Below are 25,423 nucleotides of genomic sequence, written 5' to 3'. Positions count from 1 at the left end.
GGCACTTTTTACCGCTGGATTTCTGCGGTAAAATAATCCCAGTATTCATTATTCTCTCCAGGGGACCAACCGCTGGCCAAAGGCCCTGAGGACTCTGGATACGAGACTGTCTCGGCCCTAAAAGTACCACATTTGTTATCTAGTCTTACAACCGCTGACCAGCAGAAACAGGGACTATGGATAAGCTCGTACCCAGGCTCTTCTGGTTCCTTGGTCAGTGATCTGATCAGTAAATTTCTTATTCACCCGTTTATGCTGATCCACGACATCATTTCCTGACATACTGTATGTGTTTTGTACTCAGGTTGTTTTCACCAAAGCTATCAGAGCGAAACGTTACCACAGTCAAGATGCTCTGCATGCTTTTGAATTTCCAGACAATGCCGCTGACCCATATGAACGTTTAGTGGGTACTCAAGTGCTGATGGATATTCTGCTGTTAGCCAAGTGTGATCACTTTTTACATGCCGAGTCCAGTGTAGCCTCGCTTGCAAGCTACTTCAACCCACATATGAGAAGCTACTTCATGGATGAGACGACTAATAGGGTAGCTCTTTTTGTTGAATAATTTAAAATCGTTGAATAAGCGAAGGAGATCAGAAATTACAAAAAAAACTCACAGATAACACAGATTTAAATAAAATTCGGTACAAATATAAAACTGCTACAAGAATAGTAAAAGAGGTAAGACTCTATGCTAGTGGGTTGTTGGAATTCCGCACATCAACACTTCGGCCCAGAGTATATATCGGGTACATAAGGACTGGGAACGAATGAGAATGAGAAAGGGTTGAGGCTGTTTAAGGGAAAGTAAAACCATCTTCTGATAAACAATTATTAAGTTGATCATCCGTTATAGAACATGACTGGTACCTTCAGATCATTATTCAGTTAGCAAATCAGTGTTGAAGCTGCGGATTCCCGATGTATAATATGCATGCATATGGTTGGAGATTCATAGCCTTTTTAGTTTATTTCAAAAACTTAAAATTGTTTCAAGTTTTGCGTTGTCAATCTAGATGTGGTGTTCGCTGCTCCAAGGACAAATTTCACTGATTAAGAAACCTTTCTTGAATGAAGAAATGGATAATCTTTATTTAAGGGTCGGTGGGACCAGCATTTCTGAGTGGGTACACTTTAATACTGAATAATGCTGAAATTACAAACGAAGGATAAAGCTCATTAATTACATAGTATCTTTGCCGTGTTTACTTTACAGTAACATTTCGTATCAGGTGACATTTTATCCCTTAACATAAATATGAAAATTAAACCATCCATCCCCATGATCTCCTCGCTACCTCGCTTACCGATTGCTCCTATTTCAAAAATATTCCTTGCTGTTTCCAGTAACACCTAGATTCTAGCTAGTTCCTTTTTTGTTAACTTGCGAATTGGAAACAGATTTCTTCACTTTACAGGAACAAGAAAAGGTTCATAAAAGATCTCAAATACACGAACCAAGGAAAGCAGAGCAAGACGAAGCTGATCAAAGAGATTCAATGGACGAAAGATCTGATGAGGAAGTGCTGGAAACGCTGAAATGTTTTCTGAGGAACTTTGCAACAAGCGCCTGTCAAAATGCAGCGGAGGGAATATTCATTCATTTGGAAGGAGCAAAACATTTTTTGAAAGGTTATTGAGAAGTTGACAAAAAATGCAATCAACAAAAACAATCCGAGTTCTGTGCTAGCATTGTAAAATTTGAACTGAATTGAACTGGACTGGACTTGACTGGGTTTGTAAAAGGTCGATTTTTAAAACACGGATTCGTAAAACGTGGACTTGTAAAATATGGAATGGTAAGAAAAAAGACAAGCAAAAGACAAACAAAACAAAACAATTTTATTTGTTTGATTGTTATTACTCACATTTCATTTTTATTGTCCTCAGTTTTCGTCTACTATAAAGTTATTCGAGCCTAAAAAAGTGTAGACATAATTCCCCTTTTTATTCTCTCTCATTTCGTCTGTACCGCGACCTAAATATTTTTAATGTGTTCCTAAATAAATTTATAATTTACCTTTTGTCATGAGGTCGCGTTTAACATTAACGTTACTTTATTGTTAGTAACAAAGTATGACTGACGATTGAATATGTTTGAAATCTGAAAATAAAATAGAAATAAAATTCTCATCGACCGGAGTACGGGTAGCCATTCTGATTTCCTTTATTTGGTACACCACATTCTTCACTGGGTCCCGAAACGCTTTCACAAATCTTTTTTATTTTATGTCTTAACTGGCTTGATGGCAATCAACTTATACGTTTTGTCTTTCAATCTAACATCATTTCTTAGTAAGGAAAATGATGAATTGGAATCTAGAGAAAGATGATATGATTTTAAGTCTCTTATAAACAAACAAACAATAATAGTTGTAACATGTTGTAAATGAGGCTCCAGTCACCTCACTGAACCTAGAAGCCGGTTTAAACGTCAGACTGAGCCAGTTTAATGACCAACTTTCCTTTTAAATACTTTCATGGAATGCCAAATGATACAAAAATACGATCTTTTATTTTGTTTTCTATATGCTTTGATCAAAGTTGTCTTCAAAGGCATCATATCCAGCCTACCGTTAGCTATTTATTTTATTTTATTATTCTTTGCCACCAGGAACTAGAAGGACATTGAAAGGAATTAGGATGGCGGTCCCCAGAAACCATAAGGCTTCCAGCGAAGAAACGCCCCCCTCAAGGGGATTTTTGGGATTAACAAATTGAACAGTGTCTTTGTAGATAGAGATCCTGGTCGCAGGTTAATTAGTGTATATGAGAGAATTTTATTTATTTGCTTGATCAAGTGTTTACGTTGTTCTCGTATGAAAATCGAAAAGCGCACGACGGGAGACTGGTAATAGTAGGGCTGTGACGTCACTCACGCTAGTCTCTCGATTTCTCTATTCCTCAGTTGTTTTCCGTGTGCAGAGGAAGAAAACTGTTTGGAGCGAGAATATGAATGGGATTGTTCAATACTCAGAATGCAACAACTGAGGAATAGAGAAACCGCGAGACTGGCGTTCCTGTATTGACGTCACAGCCCTACTATCACCAGTCTCCCGTCTTGCGCGGTATTGTACCCAACCGGAAGTGAAATTTAACACTATTATACGCCTCAAACGCGGGGAAGAAAATTTGATAAGGATATTTTCCGATTTTTATACGAAAACGACATGAAGATTTGATCAAGCAAATAAAAATAAAATTCTGTCATATAATAGTGAAGCGAAAACACAAGCAAAGCGAACACACGAAAAAGCGGAGTCGACAACAAGAATGCAGCAGGAAAAAATTTCCCTCCCGCCCCCCCCCCCCCCCCCCCCACCACTCGCCCTCACCTCTTGGTGTCCGCGCTCATTCGAACTCATTTTATTTTCCACACGCATCTTCATAAAAAAAAGAAGTTATGTGAACAAGTTAAGCAGCAAAGTACTCAGGTTCTTTTATTCGAGTACAACTGAGTTTTCACAGTTTTCAATGACCTTTCAAAAAACCTTTTGCTCCCTCCAGATTCACGAATATTCCTTTAGCGGCATTTGAACAAGTGCTAGAAGCATAATTCTTCAGAAAACACTTCATTACAAGCTTTTCTGTTTCATCAGTCTCTTCCTTGTGCTGATCTTGTTCATCATGAGCTTCTTGGTTTTCCTTTCTTTCTCTGTTTGTTCTACTCTCCTTACCAACCCTTCCTTGTTCCTGCAGATTGAAGTTATTCGCTATCATAAGATAACTTAGCATAAGATCGTTTAGCTTACACAAATGCCATCCATTTTCATTTTAAACGGATCATGGCAAATGAATAATGAGGTGGAAGGAGGGGGGGGGGGGGTGGGAGGGGGGACGCTAATGCACGGAATTATTGTTAGGGTTGCGATACCTAGGTGTCCAAATCCGATCTCCGAGTAAAGTCATGACGTCATTTTCAGTAGCGGTCTTCAGACTTGAAGTTTGAGGTGAATGTGACGCAGTGAATCGCGCTGAATGATGGATGAAAGGAGAGTTTTGTTTGTAGGTTACTGGCTTCGTTTTCTTTGCTTTTCGTTTGAAGGCCGCGCGTTTATGCGCTCCTCTGGGAGGTTCCCTTAAAGACGATTTACACGGTACGACTTTGTCGCGTGCGAATAGCTTACGACAGTCCTACCGTACGAATTGTTTCGTGTAAATTAAGCCAACAACTCGCTTATGACTTATCAACGTCACCACAAACAGTCCTTCTCAGGACTACACTCACCCGGATGATCATAATTTACGTACTTTAATATCGCTTATGACTGTCGTGTACGCCAAAAAAAAATGTCGTAGGATTTTAAATCATGTTAAAAATCCTACGACAATCGTAGGTATAGCCAAAGTTGAATGACGAGAGTTGTGTACGATTTTTTGCATGACGCGAGCAGCACACGCTCTAGATATCGCATGCGACAGTTGTAAGCAAACGTTGTATTATCTGAATCGACCTTTAAAGTTCAAGCTTATTTTCAGACGGTATGAAGTCAAAAGAAAACCCAATTTCAGTCCCAAATGACAATGACTTCATTTAAGAACATAAAGAGCTAAAAATAAAACAGGTATAACTATACACCCTATGCTAAAATGGCTGACATTTTAATATTCTTTTGTTTGCATTCAAATTAACCCTACTAACTTCGTTTTTAAGTTTAAAAATCAAAAGGATATTTTATAATGACCGAGGCTAGTGAGGCTAATTTGAATACAGGATTGAAGGTGGTGGGAGAGGGTTGGGGTACTTGAGAGAGGGCAGAAAGGAATTGATTGAGTTAAACGGTTGCTGGATGCTGGATGTAAAGAGTTAGAAAACTTCTGATTTAACCATTTGGTTGCGACTAGATCAGACCTTTAAAAGCGTTTCATCCATGAAGTAGCTTCTCATATGTGGGTTGAAGTAACTTGCAAGCGAGGCTACACTGGACTCGGTATGTAAGAAGTGATCACACTTGGCTAACAGCAGAATGTCCATCAGCACTTGAGTACCCACCACACGCTCATATGGGCCGGCGGGGTTGTCCTTGAATTTAAAGGCATGCGGGGGAGTTTCGCTGTCGTAACGTTTTGCTCTGAATGCTTTGATGAAAACAACCTGAGAACGGAAGAGATACCAAGAGGATTTATAAACCATACTAAACACTTAATGACTTGTCCCATGGGAAGAAGTTAATTTTTTCCTGAGAATCTCACTGTTAACTGGCTTCCCGAGGGATCCGATTTTTTATATAACATAACAGAGACATGAAATGGATCAAATGTGGAACAAATTATCAGTTTATCGACAAATGGCGCTTAGAAATGTCTAAAGCAATGTTACGAAAATTGCCAACTGAAACATTTGGCACAGGAAGTTTTAAATGTTGAGAAGGCAGATCTTTTTTGCGTATTTTTCAAGTCTAATATCGATGGGACGACCAAGGACTAGTTGTTCGAAAGGCGATTAACGCTAATCCCCGGTTAAAAGTTAACTGAGGATCTCGCTCATTAAAAATTTTTTAAAAGTTGATTTTTAGCTTAAGGTAAAGGAAAGTCTTAGTTAAAACTGAAGGGCAAAAATCTTTTGGAAAAATACTTATTGATTAGTAATTGAACTCGAATCAAACTTCACGTTAACCCGGGATTAGTTTAATCAGGCTTTGAACAACTGGGCTCAATTCTTTTTCTCTTGAAACTGAGATCCGCAAAGCGCGAAACAGAGCCGTTGCACAGAAAGACAAAGAAAAATAAAACTCTAAAAATCGAGCTTAATCTTACAGCAACATTATGCCACCCTCAGTGACTCAAGCTCTGTTCACGTACAAAAACAGTCAATATTCGCGGGTAACAGTGAACTGCTATACTCTGACGTCACAGTTTTCACAATGTCACCCGCTCACGGGCTTTTGGCGGGAAATAGTTGTATTGTTAGATGGCATGTGACCATGAACCGCCCCCTGAATGCACGCGCGCGCCCTATATCGGTAAAAATCCCCACCTATCTTCATTACAATCACTGAACATTGACACCCTTCACCATAATCATCACCATCACCATTTCATAATTCTCGCCATTTTTCAAGTCCTGACAGCCAATGTCATACTGACAAATGACCAAAACCACCAGCCGTTTCACCGCCCATTCCTTTCTGTGCCCTGCTCGATTCCGATGATGACTTCCGCCCCGGTTTTAGAAACGTCAATCAATATCACCTCAAACAGTTATTCTCAGAACTGCACTGACCCGGATGATCCCAATTTACTTACTTATGACATGATTCCTGGGCCTTGGGTTCAATGTTGTCTCCTACGCCTTTTAAACGTATATCTATGTAAGCCAATACACTTTGATTTGTTCACATGCTTTAGCTGAAATGTTAAGTCGAAGAAAGTTTTACGAAACGAAATCTTTTTCCACGAATTTACGAGCTGTTGTTGGCTCAGACACGAAAATGCTAACAACAGACACTTGGCGACGACAATTGGAACCTCCTTCTATACAAAGAAGCATATCACATAAAACGTTCATCGCCATCCTTGAACAATGGCTTGAAGGCCAGCAGAGAACTCTGCTTATTCTCATGACAGTTTTTCTCTTTTTGTTTTGTACTTATTTCATTCCCACGTGCCTATTGATGCTAATTTACCACCCTTTTAGTATTTAAACTTTAGCTACCGCATTGTCACCTAGTCTGACGATGATATAAAATTATCGAAATATTACTGAAACAAACCACCGTTTCCTTGTATTTATTGCCTAAATATTAGTCTAAATGCACTTATTCGGTTTAACTTTCGTTCTATTTCTCCTGAAATTATCAGCCGGTAATGGTTTCTGTAACAGACACTTTTCTTTCCGTATTTTTAACGACATATTTACTCCCACCCTACCCCCAATAAAAAACAAAAAAACAAAAACACAAACAAAAGCCGTTAGTTTTCCAGTATTAAGTAGCTCTGAGTACACATTTTACCGAAGAAAACTTCATATTTTCCTTAGCAACTAAATCCGAATTTCTGAGGTGATATATTAAGGTCTTCCTAACAGATATCCACCGGCGAAATGAACCGCTTGGTCCCAGCCTTTATAACCACCGTCCTCTGTAGTTGGTATTGTGTAGCCTGGTCTTGTGTGATGCATTTTAAATCCTCCTGGATTCCTTTGTGTTTCGAACTTCTTCACATAGGAATCAGGCCATTGTCGGTCCGTGGGGTGCGTCTTCAGCCTCGATCTCGTTGTTTCCCGATGCGATGTACAACATGAAATTGTTATGATATTTTCACTCCATTTCCTAGTTGCCTTGAACCTCAATATAAACGCGAGGCTTCGTACATAGTTTTTATAATGAAAATTCGTTTTCGTTCATATGCGAACAAAATTAATTTGCACGTGAACCTAATTATCTCCTCCTGTTCTTTAACCAAACTTCATTTTAGAGTTCCTCCCTCCTTTCAATGAAGATTTTAAAATCTACTTAGCCATGAACCGAGAAGCTTCAAGATCGTTTGATCGTTTGAAAAAAGCGGGTCACCAACGTATCGACAAAGTACAAATTTTCGCACTTCAGCCAGAAATGTAAATTTGCGATGAATTCATCCACCGAAGAAAACAAAAACATCGTGGATGTTCTATGAATTAAGAACTGAAGAATGTGAAATTCATTCCAAAACTAATTTATAATTCATAAGCCCATTGACCTATCAAATGGTCGATAAAACATCACGTGCAGTGACTTTATATCAATAAACCTCCTCCTTTTAGTATGCGGTGTTTTATCAGCTGATAAAAAACTCTTCATAAATGACATTTATTACCAAGGGGAATAAATAATTTTATGCAGCCTGCGTCGCGTCCCAAATTAAAATCAGTTGCTCACAGCTTGTACTTGAATGTCTCGCTTTAAACCATGAAAATTAACAATCTAATATTGCAAATGACGTTAATTTCTGTTGTAAACGGCTCATGGCGAATGCAGCTATTATATAGGTGGTTTACAACCAATCCCTGGAGATCAAAAAAGACCATGACATGGCGGCCATGTTGGATAACAAAACAAAAGATTCCGTCATCCAGCATGGCTGCTGCATCATCCTCTTTTGATCGCTAGGAATTGGTTGCAAATCATATATAATATATACAAAAAAAACCCTGTCAACTTCAGTTACTAATACGTGATAAGGCCGGTGGACGTTGACAAAGTAAGTGTCGTACTCAGTATCAGCAAAAACATTGAAAAAACTCACCGTTTGGTTTCCAAAAAAAGTTACAAAATTTTCAATGACTTCGTCGTTATCACTAGCAATGAAAATTTTTCTTGGCTGCGGCAGAGTTTCAAGGATTGCTCGGGCACTTTTAACCCAACTCATTAAAGGTGGCAATCTTTGCTCAATTGTTTCCCTCCAATGATCTGTGCCTCGAACTTGGACGCCTAAAACAGTGTACCCAGCTAGATATCGATGATAAAATTTGCTAACTTTGTCCGTAATTCTTGAATTAGGTTTAACGTACTGTTTGATCAGTTTGTTTATTCTCATTCGTTCCTTTGCGGTTATTAATTGGCTGTCTTCATATCCCTTCAGCTGAGATCGATTTTTAAAGCTGTTGTCCAGAATCGCACTCAAATGAGTATCACCTATAAAGGAACCCATGAAAAAAGACATAAAACTCGTTCAACTTGTGTCTCCAATCCACGATTAACAGGCTCAAAATACCAGGTCCATGAATTCACCCTCTGATCTCTAGAGCAAGCGAAGTAACATCCTCGCCAAAACACAACTGGTCGTTCACTTCCCAAAGCACGGCATAGCACAATATCATCTAATGTTCGAAGGAGAAAAGCGGCAAATCCTATGTATCTGCAATCTGTCATCACTGGATCAACGACACAAACTGACGAACTCAGCGTTTTTCCCTGATTTGTCCTCGTTGCAGCAAGAAAGCCATTTGATTTCAAAAGCACTTTAAACACATCTTCGATCGTTAAAAATCTTGTATTAATAATGACAGTTTTCGCTGTAGAAATTGAAGGGAAATCGTTCGCAGAGATGTAGTAAATGGATAGCAAATATAGCGACAAAACAAGCGTTGAAAAAAACACGCGATGCTTTAAAATGAGACGTCCAAAATTATCGACACGTTTGACGCACCGAGAAGAGACCATCGTTGCTTTATATGTTTTGATAGAGAGAGAGAGATTATCAAAATTAGTTTTGTAAATTAAACAAAATACACATTCACGCTTCAGCAAATTTTTAACTCGTAACAGTGCTGCTATAGTGACGTTTACATCTTTTACTGATAAAAAAAAAAAGTTTGCAAGATGCTGTTTTCAGCAAACAACTGAATTCAGCGTAAACAGATAAGTATCGTCCAACAACTTGATTAATGAAATCTTCGTCTAATTTATAGGGATTTACAGTCAACTACGTCACGTGTGACCAGCATTTTTGAAATTTGAACGGAGTTTTGAAATTTACATGTCAGCTTTCAACGTCACCGGCGAGATTTCAGTGTTCCTGTAGAAATTACCCTAGCTTATTGACAGTGTAGAGCTATGAGTTTTCTTAAGTACTTCAAAATTAACAATCATTTCCCACGTATTTTAATTTTTTGTTTTTGTTTTGTTCAGTTAATGAAAGATTTCTCAACGGATTCAAATGCCGGACATTACAAAAAGGAATTCGAATGTTTATTTCACTGTCTCGGAGAAGTTGGTTTAAAAGATGATTAAAACCATCACGTTTAGGGAGTAGCTAATTGTCGCGGGTCGCGAACCCTAACCCGCGACAATTAGATTCCTTACCCTAACCCACGACCCGCGACGCGCGGCCGATTTACCCGCATCCCGCGACAATGAGATTCTCCCTCACGTTTAAGGCAAACGGCAAACGTGGGATTCGCGTTTATGTTTTCTTTTAAAAAAATGAGTGTATATTTTGACAAGAATAGTGCAAAATAGTACAGGCCTTTGGTGCTAACGCAAAGCTACTCAATTTCACGAGAAACTGGAAACAGTGAAAGGCAAATTTATAGGATAAATATGGTCACGTGGTCATCTCTGCGGAACAAATTTCTGGTTCCCATACACCGCTAAAAAGCCTGCAAAGTAATCATCGGCAATATTCTTTTTCGCTCCCAGTGTGGCCCTGGGTATCGCTGCAACATACTGCCGATTAATGGAAAAAGATTGCTTCATACCTCTTACGATTACTCCATGCTCTTCATTATTTCCGAGATTGATGAATTCTGACATTGATTTACGATTTGGGCCAGTCTCCGAATACATTCTCTTTAAATATTTTGGTTTAATTCGGCGTAACAGAGCGGTTTTCAATCGAGTGTCGTAAACTCCAAAACCAAAGTAATGATTACTCTGGCCAATCACAACAGGTGCAAACAGCGCAATGAACCAATCAGAATTCAAAGCAAACACATGTAACCGGCGCTGAGCGCGGGAAAACGCGTGCGAGCGAGGCACGATTGGTTTGGGTTTTATATCTTATTGGTTGAGAAAGTGGCGCGGGTTTTATCAACCAATCACAGAGCATAGTAATGCAAAACCAAAGCAAAAATGCAATTACTTTACTTTTAGTAAAGTAATTGGTGGTTTATTTAACATTTTATCACAAATTTTCAAACAAGACCCCGGAACTTGTATACAATTGTTAAAATATCCTTACTAACAAAAGTGTGAAACATTATAAAGCCCATCAATAAGAAAACCAATGTCATAACAATCACGATTTTCTCGCACTAAAACCTGTCGACAAAAAAAAAACTGTTGATCCAACAATTACAATTTTGCCGCACTAGGGAAAATCTACTTCGGAAACGTTCAGTCCTGCATCCAGAAAAAGTTAGAGAGTTCGAGTTTCTGGTATTGCAAGCATGTGTATTACTTCTGGGCAACGGGAGATCTCTTGAAAGATGCCTTCCTTTAGATAATATCTATTCGGTTTTCAGGCATAGGTCAGTGCGTCTTTCTACCAATGTTGGACAATTCAGGATCCTTAAGGCGTCCATGTAATGGAAACCTGGTAGGATATGATCCTCATTGCTCTTTTCTGAACTCGTTTGATAGTTTAAAACAAGTACAAAGGGATGGAGCGATGCCATACTACACAACAGTATTCCAAAACAGAGCGGACAATCGAAAAGTATATGGCAGGAGGCCTTCAATGGGGAGACGTCCTCGGCGCAACACCCTAAGAATGTGGAGGCGCGGCTTTGAGTTCTTAGCGGTAATGACCTTTATGTGTTCATTCCATTTCAAGTTACTTTGAGGGATAAGCCCAAGTGCCTTGTGGGATAAAAACAGATTCTAATTCTTGCCCATCGATATAATGTGGTTGTAAGCGGGGCTTGTCTTTCAGAAAACACACACGAAGTTCCCTCTACTTCTCAGCGCCTAAGTTTCATCCAATTTTCGGAAGACCAAGAGCAGATTTTTCTTGTGTTGTAGGTTATTCAGTTTTCCTTCCCTGCATTGTTTCGAAGTTTGTTTCCTTAGCTTTTCGTAATCTGTGAGTTTTACAGGTTCTTACACCGAGGCGTTAAAGCCAAATATTTTATTGTTCGTATGTTGGATGTGCCAACGCGCTTGCGAAGTTGAACTTGAGTCAACTTCGTAGGCACATCGGTGGCAAGGAACTGGGATATGTTCTGATCTCGGCGGCTAGTGTTCTTGTTATGCCCGAGCAGTATCCCAGGTAGCCTCATAATCGCAGAATATGTCACCCGGGTATGTCGGTGGCATATGATACAGTTTAAGCTCTAGCGCATATTTTTCAGTACTAATTCCGGGGCTGAATTTGACGGTGCTAATTAAAGGTATTAACATTTAACCTGACAGCGACGAAGTGGATCAACTATGCATAAACTAAAAGGAGTGAAATCGGGTAATTTGAATAGACATGAAGCTGAATTTAAGCGTATCTGCTGACGAGAACAAATGGGCAAGATTTCCAAACAGCCCCATAAAGTTATATTATGTGTTTATTTTGCGACTCAAACTCTATTCACATTCGCTGTCTTTGGAAGATGGGGAGACGCGAGTATGACAGAGGTGCATGTATAATTAATGTCCGGGGCTGTGCGGAAATCTTTCCGCTCCATCTAAGACAAATACACACAAAACAAAATGAAACACAACTAGAAAGATTGCGGGTTGAATAGTGCGTGAAAGGCTGCGGAAAGAGGAAGCCAAAATGTGGCTAAACAAATGTAACAAACGTCACGACAAAAGGTTCAAAGAAAACAATGTCAACTGACTTCGTTCACTGAAAGGATAAAAATTAAACGGGCAGATGGCACTTTTTGCTCACCATGAAATTATATGTTCAAATGGCCTTAATTTATGTTGTCACCGGCTTTCAGCTCATCGTTATACGAATACATCTGTCTGAACAATGTTACATAAAAAGGTGTAAAACAATGTTAACTTCACTTTCTGTAACTATGATACGAAACTGAAAATAAACTGAGGTGAGACGGCTGAAGAACTTTTAAGTTGGGGTAGTTGTACAAAAATATTAAAAAATAGAAAAACACGAAACTCACCGTTTGTTTTCCAAACAAAGTCACAAACTTTTCAATGACTTCGTAGTTGTCACTAGCAATGAAAATTTTTCTTGGCTGCGGCAGAGTTTCAAGGATTGCTCGAGCACTCTTAACCCAACTCATTAAAGTTGGCAATCTTTGCTCAATTGTTTCCGACCAATGATCTGTACCTCGAACTTGGACTCCTAAAACAGTGTACCCGGCCAGATATCGATGATAAAATTTGCTAACTTTGTCCGTAATTCTTGAATTAGGTTTGACGTACTGTTTAATCAGTTTGTTTATTCTCATTCGTTCCTTTGTGGTTATTATTTGGCTATGTTCATATCCCTCCAGCTGAGATCGATTTTTAAAACTGTTGTCCAGAATCGCACTCAAATGAGCATTACCTTCAAAGGCATCTGTGTAAAAAGGACATAAAACTCGTTCACCTTTTGTCTCTAGTCCACGATTAACAGGTTCAAAATACCAGTGCCATGAATTTACCCTGCGATCTCTCGAACAAGCTGAGTTACATGCTCGCCAAAACACAACTGGTCGGTCACTTCCCAAAGCACGGCATCGATTAATATAATCCAACGTGCTGAGGAGAAAGGCTGCAAAACCTACGCCGTCAGCGCAATCGGTGATCGTTGGATCAATGACACAAACTGCGGAAGAAGTAGACATTTTTCCATGGTTTGTCCTCGTTGCAGCGAGAAAGCCATTTGATTTCGCGAAAGCTTTATCCACATCTTCAATCGTTAGCAAATTTGTGGCAATAATTCGACCTTTCGATGCAGAGACTGAAGCAAAAGCAAACGATGTTTTCTCAGACGATATGTAGTAAATGTATAGCAAACATAGCGACACAGACAGCGCTAGGAAAAATACCGAATTTCTTAAAACGAGACGAAAAATATTGATGCGCCTGACCTGTCGTGAACACGCCATTGTGGCTTTGTATACTGTATGTTACACACACAGATCCTAAACTACTATCTTCAGTTCATTTAAAGCACCTGAAGGTCAAAATTACCATGTCTAATTGCATTCGATGATGGAGAACGCAATCCTAATGTTGTTGCGTGTTGGTTGTCCTGTGCAACAGTACTACTATGAAATTGCGTGACATTCCTGCTGAGGACACCAAAATAGAATCCCCCCCCCCCCACCTCCCACCCCGTTCTAGACTATATGTACTTCTGACCTCGTGCATAGACCTTCCAAAATGGCTAATAAACTAATATTTTTTTGCCCGTTTCTTACCTCGTTCTTGACCTAAAATATCAGATTAATATTTTACCTTGAACGTAACTTGTGGAAGCCATTTTGGAATAAGGATAAAAGACACTCATTGCGGTGTAAGTGTAGGGATAGTGCGCCATGTTTAACCATATTTGGTAATGACTTATGGGGTAAGCGGCAGTCTACTTGAGCTCGTGGTTACTATTGCTTGGTTTTATCAACCGAGTTGACAACTAAAGGTAAGTTGGCCACCGTAAAGAGATTCGAGTGCCGATGTTTCGAGCGTTAGCTCTTCGTCAGAGCGAATCAAGGAATTGTGGGTTGTATTTGTTTATATAGTGATCAGTCGAGCTACGCTATTGGTGGATGCATGGTAACGTGGAACGTAAGAATAAATTAGTCGAATGAAAAGCGATCAGTTGATTCCGTGGGGATTAAGAGTACAGATTTGGAAGATGTATTTTTGTTCGCTCGGTATCAACGAACGCTTTTTTAACGTGAAAAACAATAAATTAGTCGATCAAGTACCGTGCATGCTCCCAACGGCATGATCTCCGCCAGGAAACTATATGTAATATTTTAACAAGAAAGCTCCCTCACCAACAGGTCATGGAAGCCATTTTGAGCGTTTTAAAAAAGAAATTCACAACATGTTTATGTATTTTCTGACTTCTGAGGATGTTTACATTGCTTACATTGATTCGCCTTCCACTATTATTCAACCTGACAGCGACGAAGTGGGTCAACTATGCATAAATTAAAAGGAGTGAAATTGGGTAATTTGAATAGACATGAAGCTGAAAAGCGTATCTAACGATGAGAACAAATGTTATATGGCGCGGGACGATTTTCGCACAGCCCCATAAAGTTATATTATGTGTACATTTTGCGACCCAAAGTCTATTCACACTCAATGTCTTTGGGATATGGGGAGACGCGAGTATGAAAGACATGCATGTACCATTAAGGTCTGGGGCTGTGCGGAAATCTTTCCGCTCTATCTAAGACAAATACACACAAAACAAAATGATACACAACTAGAAAGATCGCGTTTGAATAGTGCGTGCAAAGGCGGAAAGAGGGAGCCAAAATGTGGCTAAACAAATGTAACAAACGTCATAACGAAAGGTTCAAAGGAAACAATGTCAACTAACTTCGTTCACTGAAAGGATAAAAATTAAACGGGCAGATGGCACTTTTTGCTCACCAGGAAATTTATATGTTTAAATGGCGTTAATTTATGTTGTCACCGGATTTCAGCTCATCGTTATACGAATGCATCTATTGTTTGAACAATGTAACATCAAATGGTGTAAAACAATGTCAACTTCACTTTCTGTCACTATGATACGAAACTGAAAATAAACTGAGGGGAGACGGCTGAAGAACTTTTAAGTTGGGGTAGTTGTACAAAAATATTAAAAAATAGAAAAAGATGAAACTCACCGTTTGTTTTCCAAACAAAGTCACAAACTTTTCAATGACTTCGTCGTTATCACTAGCAATGAAAATTTTTCTTGGCCGAGGCAGAGTTTCAAGGATTGCTCGAGCACTCTTAACCCAACTCATTAAAGGTGGTAATCTTTGCTCAATTGTTTCCGACCAATGATCTGTCCCTCGAACTTGGACTCCTAAAACAGTGTACCCAGCCAGATATCGATGATAAAATTTGCTTACTTTGTCCGTAATTCTTGAATTAGGTTTGACGTACTGTTTAATCAGTTTGTTTATTCTCATTCGTTCCTTTGCAGTTATTATTTGGCTGCCTTCATATCCCTCCAGCTGAGATCGATTTTTAAAACTGTTGTCCAGAATCGCACTCAAATGAGCATTACCTTTAAAAGAATCCGTGTAAAAAGGACATAAAACTCGTTCAACTTGTGTCTCCAGTCCACGATTAACAGGTTCAAAATACCAGTTCCATGAATTTACCCTGCGATCTCTCGAACAAGCTGAGTTACATGCTCGCCAAAACACAACTGGTCGGTCGCTTCCCAAAGCACGGCATCGATTAATATAATCCAACGTGCTGAGGAGAAAGGCTGCGAAACCTGCGCCGTCAGCGCAATCGGTGATCGTTGGATCAATGACACAAACTGCGGAAGAAGTAGACACTTTTCCATGGTTTGTCCTCGTTGCAGCGAGAAAGCCATTTGATTTCGCGAAAGCTTTATCCACATCTTCAATCGTTAGCAAATTTGTGGCAATAATTCGACCTTTCGATGCAGAGACTGAAGCAAAATCAAGCGATGTTTTCTCAGACGAAATGTAGTAAATGTATAACAAACATAGCGACATAGACAGCGTTAGGAAAAATACCAAATTTCTTAAAACGAGACGAAAAATATTGATGCGCCTGACCTGTCGTGAACACGCCATTGTGGCTTTGTATACTGTATGTTACACACACTAAACTACTATTTTCAGTTCATTTAAAGCACCTATAAAGGTCAAAATTTCCGTATCTAATTGCATCCGATGATGCAGAACGCAATCCTAATCTTGTTGAAAGTTCTAGTTTAAGATTTTTTACCCTCTTCAGTGGAATTGTTTTACCACTTTTTCTGTCATTACACAATTTATTAAGGATAAGGGACTGCTTTCAGGATGTTCTACTCTCGCAGCTCACTTTTAACCATTCGAAACTGCTGGAAAGTTTGGAATAAGCTGGGTCACGCTTCGCCAACAAAGCAGTTTTAAAACGATGTTTGGTCAAGTCTGAAAGCTCTGGATTTGTTAGCGCCAAGGAGAGGTCAACGAGGAGGAAATGGCTTAAACCCGCCAAAGAATGGAAGGAATATAAACATTGTTGTTGGAAGACGTTGCTTTCAGACATCGAATTCTCAATTATTTGGTCGAAGTAATTCAAGCAATGTAATTACCATATTAGCAACTGCGACTTTGAATAATAATAGCCGAGGGGGACAGAGTCGATGCAAGTTCACACAACATCGGACAAGGCAGCGTCACGAAACATTACGCAAAGCTCTCAGGTGAAGAACAACTTCCAGAAGTCGAACGTTTGTGTGGCTCCGATTTAAATGTGTGATCAATTAAGGAAAGAAGCCACTATTGCAAGTGAGGAATTAATGAGCGAGAACGAGTACGGAATTTTGGCAGTTTCAGAATCTTGGCTTGACTCTTCGGTTACTAATGCTGAAGTGGTGGTCGAGGGCTATAAATTGATAAGGCTTGATCGGCCAAGACATATAATGCTGGTGGTGTTTGTGCTTTTGTGCGTAGATCTCTAAAAGTCAAAGTGCTTAATGACCTTTCTGGCGTTTCAGATTCTGGTTTTCATCAATTATTGATACAGGTCCAACACAAGAAATTGAAGTCATTCCTGTTGTGCGTCACTTATATGGAACACCTGACTGTCCCCTCTCTTGTTTTTTTGACGACTTTATGGACCGTTACATGCAAGTTCTCACTCCTGGCAAGCCAATTTTGGTGTTTGGAGACTTAAACTGCAATTTGCTGACCAGTTCTTATGAATCGAGAGCTTTGAAAGATTTGTATCATAGTCTGAACATGGGGCAGCTTATAACGGGGCCCACCAGAGTAACCCCAGCATCGCAGTCTTTAATTGACGTCATAATTACTCCTAACTCAGCGTTGGTCCCCGACAGTGTGTAGTTAAGACACGTATCAGTGATCATTGTTTGGTTTATGCGGTACTTAATTTAAAGATGCCAAAACCCCCAACCAGCTTTGTGATCGCAAGAGTGTTAACCCATAATCGCCCCTGGGTAGGAACCAAACTCCATCAATCGTGCGAACCTCGTAAGGAGAAACTATGCCCATCTCCATGTAAGGAAGCAAAGGGTGCCCGCTCCTGAGGGTCTAAAAAGCCGCTAGAACTCTGGTAACGAAGAGGTGTCGGACAATGTTCGGGAGAGAGAAAACTGGAAAAAAGAGTTGCTACGAGTTCGAAATGTGTGGCTAGTTGGAGGCTGTTTCACCGGAATATTTCGTTGTTTTTTTTTTTTTTGAATACCTTGCCATGGAACTACAAGCTAACTTCATTCCAGGTTCGGAAAAAAATACCATCGTTTAAAATACGTTTACTCCAGTTCAGCGCTTGAAAGACGTTTTTTAAAGTGTTCGATTTGTTTTCTTTTGTATTATAGCGATTGTTGCCATAAATATCTATATCTCTTTAAGCTTAATAGAAGTGCAAGTAATTTAACTGCCGTAACGTACAGAACTGCAACAAATATCATACGACGTTGAAGCCATCCGAAGAAGCTGGAGTTGGCGCTCGCTCAAGCTGGGAAGACCGAACTGGCTGCAATACGTCAAGTAATGTTTGAAAAAATCCCGAATAAAATGTTGTTAATGGAACTTTTCGCTTCTTTAATCCACTTCTTGACCTTCTTCTGTTTATCTGACTTAGCAAATTATCATTGATTTCAATATTACGGTTTGGCCAGCATCAATCCAATAAACTAAGGCAAGAGAGGATCCTTTCTTGATCCTCTCTTGACTAAGGATATTTCAAAGCCCAAATATATCAGTCCAGTCATATATTTCAAAATTGTTTTCGACTCCTTCCATGTAGGGAGAGTAATCTTTTTGTCACATTTGTAACTAGCAAGGGGTGGAAGGAGTTTGCAGTGCTCTTACCACGTGCAGACAAATTTGAAAAACAACGTCTATTGTATTTGCGGTTCAGTGATTGGCCAGTTGCTCTAATCTCCTAGCAACGGTTAAATCGTTTCCCACCAAGTCACTTTTTAGTGTTAACGCTCGTGCGCTTAGCGACCGCGCCTGGGATTTCAATAACACAGCACGGTTACCAAGACTTAACGAATGCATGCTGGCGATATAGAATGTTAGGGCTATTCTACTTGACATAAATGGGGAGAAAAGACCAGAAAAGACAAAAGACTACTTCATTGTGAGTGATCAACTTTATTTGCATGCTGGCGATATAGAATGTTAGGGCTATTCTACTTGACATAAATGGGGAGAAAAGACCAGAAAAGACAAAAGACTACTTCATTGTGAGTGATCAACTTTATTTGCATGCTGGCGATATAGAATGTTAGGGCTATTCTACTTGACATAAATGGGGAGAAACGACCAGAAAAGACAAAAGACTTTTTCATTGTGAGTGATCAACTTTATTTGAAATAAATGTAATCTTTATTTAGTCGAAACCCATGTTTCCTATAGCCCATGTTTGGAAGATGTATTTTTCTTCGCACGGAATCAACGAACGCTTTTTTGCGTGGAAAATAAGAATAAATTAGTCATCCAATGTTTCGTTTCGGTGGATATCTGTTCGGAAGGCAGGAATCGCCAGAGAAATTCAGATTAATTATCGGTAATCACATGATTTCGAGTACAATTTGGAATAAATAGGCAATTGTAAACTTTTATAAAGACTACAAATTGCACTAACCCTAACCTTAACACTAACCCGCCGGGACAATTAACCCGCATTCCTTGGCTCGCGACCCGCGACGATTAGAATGTCCCAACAACAACAAGTGAACAACACTTTATTAAAAAATAGACAGTTATGTACAAGGTGTTTATGTACCTACCCGCAAATAGCTGAAGCTAGTCGAGGCAGGTAGGTATGTTTATACTTAACTAAATACAAATACATTTGGTGTTTACAACTGAATTGACTAAAATAAAAGTTAAATAAGTAGTAAACAAACAAGTGACGCAAAAAAAAGGGATTCGCTAGCTGATAGAAATTAAAGGATTGTTACGTATTCACAAGCTCACGTTTACGGAAAACTGCGAACGTGAGACTCGCGTTTATGTTTTCTTAAAAAAGATGAGTGCATAGCTATATTAGAATAGTGCAAAATAGTAATGGCCTTTGGTGCTAAGAAAAAACAACTCGATTTCACGAGAAACTGAAAACAGCGAACGGCAAATATAGGATCAATATGGTCACATGGTCACCTTTGCGGAACAAGTTTCTGGTTCCCATACGCCGCTCAAGAACCTGTGACGTAATCATCGGAAATATAAGAACGCTTGATGGCAGGTTATGGCATTGTATACTGTATTTTGCACATAGAGATCCTAAACTACTATTCTGTTGTATTTGGTATCTCGATTGGCATCATCTCTCATTATCATGTTTGTGTCAGATCGGAGAAAGAAGAAGTCTTTCTCTGTAGCAAGACAGCCGCGGGTATTAAAACATGAAGGAGCTTCTTCGTAATGTTTTAATACAGCTTTTAATTGGTAAACTGTTATCTGTTAAATTTTATGTATGAGCCCATGATAGGATTTTGAGTAAGCCGGAGCCGTGCCACCAGTAGAACTGGCGGCGGAGGCAGAACCCGTACGAAAGTACGGAAGAGACAGACAAACGGAAGGAAGAAGGAACACAATGCCGGAACCACATAGAACACTGAATGACTAACTTTATAACCAGACAAGATGCCCCGATGGCACAAGGCAAAGTGAACAGACACAACCGAATATCCGCACGACCGCACGACCGAAGGAACATCGCCAATTGCCAATTTCACGGATTGGGGGCTTCTGTTTGTTCTTGAAATACTATGATTGTGTCAGATCGGAGAAAGAAGAAGTCTTTCTCTGTAGCAAGACAGCCACGGGTATTAAAACATGAAGGAACTTCTTCGTTATGTTTTAATACAACTTTTAATTGGTAAATGTTGGTTAGTGCTTTTCGCGCGCGCTGATTGGCTAGCTCGGAGGTGATTAGCCAAGTACTATTCACCTCGGAGCCGAAGAGAAACAAGTTCGCCACGGTCACTTAAGAGGAAAATATTTCGATAAAAGAGACGGCTATTACAAAAAATACAAAAATGGCAACAAATTTTGGTTTGACGGCATTATGTGGTAAGTTTTTTAATCTTTCAATCTTATATTCTAAGGCGAAATATAAAATACAATGCATTTTTTACGAAAACTGTCGAGCGCTATAATTACAATGTAAACAATGAAACATCTAATGTTTTGCAGCATGGTTTCAACAACAGGACAAATTTCACACAACAATCGAAGAAAAGATACGTGAGAAACTAACTGAAGTGCCTCCAGAAGTTTTATTTGTCTGCAAGAAAGTGAGACGGAACTTTCTACAATAAGAAATCGCTTACCGCGCGGCGAGCGAGATTTTAAAGTTTCCCGCCATTTGTCGGTATATTGTCAAAAATAAATAATTTTTGGTCCAATTCTTATTCAGCTTGTGTGGTATATACTAAAACAATTATTCACCCCAGTGTCGGTGAAAGTGATGGATAATTACCTCGCCGCGAATATCCATCACTATTCACCTCCACTTTGGTGAATAATTGTTAACTATTCTTCATTTATTCCGTCACACAAAAAGAAAAAAATATTCCGCGCGCGTGCTGCTAGAGTTGTTTAGCTAGGGCGAAGTAAATGAAGGATTTGCACAAACAAGTGAATTTTGAGTTTGAACGGACTTTATTGTACAAAAATACAACCTTTCCTTCATTTTTTTAATTCAATATTTCTTTCTCAACTTCATGTTAAAATTACAACAGTTTATTTTTATAACTTACAATAATGAAAGGAGAGGGAGAAGGGGAAGATATAGTTATACTAATAATGTCCTTTTAAATTGGATTACTTCTCTTTTCCTAAAATGAAAAAGAAAACATAATACTAGAGACAAAACGAGGAAACACCAAGTAATATAGATGCTACAAAGGTCGCTGAAGCAGTGACTGAGCAAATATTGAAAAAGAACAGATATAGAATATTATTCTAGAAGGAACATCCAATAATTGTTGGGCAAATTGTTATTTTTTTATTATTAATTTGAAAAAACTAGGATTTAGGCGCTGTAAGGATGAATTTTGGGTGGTGTAATTGTGTAACTATTTATATTCTCTTTGGTCAAAAATGGCATCATATGCCTGACTCGTCTCCAGTCCTCTCTTATGATATCCCCCGTACGCATCTCTCTCGCGCTTCTCCTCTCGACTATGAGACTGGGGACGAATCAGATCATATGCAGGTCGCGCCAGGAATCCCTGTGACTATCCGATTCTTCTCCTCGTACACTGCAAGAGGCGTACCCAGGGAAGGGTCCCAGGGGTTCCAGAACCTCCCTAAACAAAACCAGCTTTTGAGCGCAGCTATAGAAAAGGAGGCTCCTAATGCAAAGAAAACAACACTGTCGAGTCTTTGCCGTACAAGATGGATCGAATGGCATAAAGCATACGACGAGATATTTTTTGACATGATACCTTCTATCGTCAAGACACTTGAGGCCATCTCTCATAAATAACTGTTGCAAAACCAGTAAAGCAGCTCTCCATGGAACTGGGACGGCGAAAGTCGAAGTAAAGCGAGTAATGTTCGCAATACGGCATTTAAAAATGCTGTATTAAGCTTTACCTTCCACATCACTCAAGTTACTACTATGAAATGCTTATCGATCGTAAAGCCCCTGAGCAATAGGCTACAGAAACGCCAGTTTCCACAATGGTTTGAGACAGCAGCTACTCTTGCAAGAAAATTCGGCATCGAACATTGTATTCCAAGGGTAGAGGGCCGACAGGAGCATCACAGTAATGTGGAGGCAACAACGCTTAAAGATGTATTACAAGAAGGCCCTTGCGATTCCCTTACGAGAGGCACTAAGCTACCTAGATGGACATTTATTTCAGCCTTGAAAACGACAAAATACTGTCTTCGCTGCTCTGCCTTGTTCCAAAGCTGCTGGTCTCTCAAGAACACGATCAACTTAAAGATGCAGTTCAGTTTTATGCTGATGATCTTCCATCGCCTCAGGTCGCCGTCGTCAGACTCCTCCGATGGTGTCAAAAATGCCTGCAACATGATCAATCTTGAATACCTGACAACGCGGTTAAAGCTCTAGCTGAATGCGACCATGATTTCTATCCCAACACTCACCAGCTGTTACGAATCCTCTGCACCCTGCCAATAACCTCCGCAGAATGCGAGCAATCTTTTGGTATACTCTACGCCGATTGAAGACTTACTTACGGGCAACTATGTCTAATGAAAGGCAGAATCTTCACTTGCTGATATGAACATTGACGTTGATGCTCTCATTGAAATTTCTGCTCAAACACACCCGCGGCTCGCTGACCTTCCGTCTACTGATTGAGAAATGAGAACTGAATCCTAAAGAAGAAAACTAGAAAAGAGCAGAAGGTACTAGTTGGCACGTCAAGAAATATTTCTTCTAAATGTGACACGCGCATGCCTTCTGAACGGCTGTATAACTGAACTACCTTGCGTGAGTTGGAACCCCCCCCCCCTCCCCCCCTTCCCCCACCCTCCATTTGCCAGAAGGCTGGGTACGACCCTGCACTGATCAACCATTCGAACAAAGTGTCATTGAAGATGAGTTCCCCACTTCCGAAAAGAATTTGAGCCAAAGCCGTTACGATGTTTTTAATAGTGAAACCTTCTTCGATCTGCAGGCATTACTGAGAGAAATCGTCAAGAAACCAAGGACACGAAAACGGGGAGGTCGACAACAAGTGCCAAGCGACAGAAAAATAACATCCTCTCCTTCTCCTCTCAGGCGGATTTTAATTGTTCTTCAAATATTGTGAGAACATAGAAAATGTGCGAACAATCTATTAGCACGGAACTCGGATTATTATTGTTGAATGCATTTAGACCCTATGCAAAAATGGCTGACATTTTAATATTCGTTTGTTTGCATTCAAATTAGCCTCACTAACTGCATTCTTGAGTTCAAAAATCAAAAGAATATTTCACCGTGAACGAGGCTAATTTGGATGCAGACAAAAGAATTTTAAAATGTCAGCCATTTTTGCATATTTGTGCCAACTTTTCAGTGACCTTTCAAAAAACCTTTTGCTTCTTCCAAATTAACGAATATTCCCTTAGCTGCATTTGGACAGGCGCTTGTTGCAAAGTTCCTCAGAAAACATTTCATCGTTTCCTTCACTGCCTGGTAGGCTAGTTCTTCCATGAAATCTTTTACATCAGCTTGTTCTTGCTCCGCTTTCCTTGGTTCATGGATTTCAGGTCTTTTGTGAACCTTTTCTTGTTCCCGTAAATTGAAAAAATCTGATTTCAATTCGTAAATTAAAAAAAACATAACATAGACCTTATTCCAAAATGGCTACCATTTTAAAATTATTTTGTTGGTATTCAAATAAGCCCTTCTTACCTTGTTCTTAAGCTAAAAAATCAAAAGAATATTTTACCTTGAACGAGGCAAGAAGGGCGAATTTGAATGAAAACAAAGAAACATTAAAATGGAAGCCATTTTGGAATAAGGTTTAAAGCTAGAGGCTCTGAGTTGCTACTGGAAACAGAACAGAAGGGAACGTAAAATTAGAAAAAACTTAAAATTAAAAAAACTTAAGATCAATTCTCCAGGAAAGTGAAGCAAAGTTGGAAATGAAAAATGTTAACCCCCCTTCAATTTTTGTGTGGAGGTAGGTTACCTTAAGGGATAAACAAAAACAACCATATTTGGATCAGCAGATGTATCGTCGCCATGGTAACCGCACTAGATGACGTCGGCCTTGAGACCATGTTTTGAGCAAAAGTTCCATTCTCAAAAAGTAAAAGTAAACGAGTCTGGTTCTCGGGTGGATGTGAACCAATTCATATGAAATTCATACAGATGGTAGAACCACTCTTCCAGTTTATAAAATTCGCCGTTACAATAATTTGGGTTTTATAAACAAGAAGAAAATGCTCGTCTTACCATGTTCCCTGTCAGCCATTTAGACAAGTAGGAAAAACAAGCACAACCATATTCCTAATTTCTCCGAAAGTACTCTTTCCACATAAACCAAATTAGCAGCAGAGATTACGCAGATATTGACGTTTCTAAATATCATAAAATCAATTTGGGGAAAACTATATTCTGGCCATGGGTGCAGAAGACACCTGGGACAAATTGCAAAAAATTGCAAAATTGGTAATCTTGAGAGCTCTAGTATTTGGCTCAAACAGGCTTTAGAGAGAGAAAATCAGCTTCAAAAGTATCTTTTATCATCTTGTCTGCTACCTACATTTAGTAAATAAGGTTTTGGCCAACAAATTTGATGAAATATAAATTAATACAAAACCTACCTTGAAGGTTTTGGGAATTCCTTCAGGATGCTTTCGTCGCGTTGTTCTCTCCATTGTCTCTCCTTCGCACGCTCCGTTTTTTTACCAAATCTAGCGCAGACTAACAGTTACTCCCATCGAATATCCAGTTTGCCGTGTTTCAGACCAGAGAAGATGATACAAGTAGCCCGCATACACTTGACAAAGAATAGTTGACAAGGTCCAAAACATGGTCGTGATACTTGCGATTTCTGCCGTCGAACACCTAAATTCATCGATATTATTCAACCAGGAAGTAAAGTAAATGTGTCAAGATCAATGTACAAAGCAAATGCATGCCTTTGAACAATCCAAAGTAACGTCTTTACCTAAACTCGAGTCAGATATTGCAATAGTCGACAAGCCTAGAATGGTGAATAAACTGAACGCATAGGCCGGAAGTCCGAGAAGCACGACTGCTGACCGGATGTAACACAATGTAGTGGGATGTAACACCGGATGTAAGTGTAATGATATCCTCTTGTAATGGGGTTGTTTCACAATGGCAATGGTGAAGAAAGCCAAAACAAAAAAGGAAGAAAACGGAATAACCGAATGAAAACAAAAACAAAG

The 25,423-nt window shown here is 39.4% G+C and overlaps 4 protein-coding genes across 10 annotated transcripts in view; 2 read left to right on the top strand and 2 right to left on the bottom strand.

The window, feature by feature from the left end:
* The window catches only part of LOC146480785 (uncharacterized), an 87,030-nt gene that overhangs the window by 29,308 nt on the left and 32,299 nt on the right, over nt 1-25,423 (top strand). The gene's annotated exons all lie outside the window — the stretch shown is intronic.
* The window catches only part of LOC146480786 (uncharacterized), a 60,188-nt gene that overhangs the window by 4,768 nt on the left and 29,997 nt on the right, over nt 1-25,423 (top strand). The window contains exons 4-5 of the mRNA XM_085109128.1: nt 305-547; nt 1,422-1,635. Coding sequence (XP_084965254.1) covers nt 305-547; nt 1,422-1,635 — 457 coding nt within the window. The remainder of the gene's footprint in view (nt 1-304; nt 548-1,421; nt 1,636-25,423) is intronic.
* LOC146480789 (uncharacterized) overlaps nt 1-25,423 on the bottom strand; it is a 64,073-nt gene that overhangs the window by 33,893 nt on the left and 4,757 nt on the right. The window lies entirely within an intron of this gene.
* On the bottom strand, nt 3,345-16,151 carry LOC146480790 (uncharacterized). Of its 5 annotated transcripts, XM_085109137.1 has the most exons (4): nt 13,457-13,649; nt 12,542-13,326; nt 4,856-5,098; nt 3,345-3,696 (listed from the first exon to the last, which is right to left on the bottom strand). In XM_085109137.1, the coding sequence occupies exons 2-4, from the start codon at nt 13,208-13,210 to the stop codon at nt 3,475-3,477; spliced, it is 1,134 nt and encodes a 377-aa protein (XP_084965263.1). In that variant the 5' UTR covers nt 13,211-13,326; nt 13,457-13,649; the 3' UTR covers nt 3,345-3,474. The 5 variants fall into 5 exon arrangements, with proteins under 5 accessions (XP_084965263.1, XP_084965261.1, XP_084965260.1 ...); XM_085109135.1 differs by lacking the exons at nt 12,542-13,326; nt 13,457-13,649 and adding an exon at nt 15,215-16,151; XM_085109134.1 differs by having other exon boundaries at nt 12,542-13,649.

The sequence above is a fragment of the Pavona decussata genome, unplaced genomic scaffold (genome assembly GCF_977016875.1).
Source record: "Pavona decussata unplaced genomic scaffold, jaPavDecu1.1 SCAFFOLD_52, whole genome shotgun sequence".
NCBI classification, from domain to species: domain Eukaryota; kingdom Metazoa; phylum Cnidaria; class Anthozoa; order Scleractinia; family Agariciidae; genus Pavona; species Pavona decussata.
This window is presented reverse-complemented; position numbering and strand designations above follow the sequence as displayed.

Coding starts and splice junctions, on each gene's coding strand:
- LOC146480790 (XM_085109135.1), bottom strand. CDS start 16,147: ATGGCGTGTTCACGACAGGTCAGGCGCATCAATATTTTTCGTCTCGTT. Junction 5,099..15,214: donor CTTTGTTTGGAAAACAAACG/GTGAGTTTCATC, acceptor TTCCGTTCTCAG/GTTGTTTTCATCAAAGCATT. Junction 3,697..4,855: donor TGGATGAAACGCTTTTAAAG/GTCTGATCTAGT, acceptor TTCAATCTGCAG/GAACAAGGAAGGGTTGGTAA.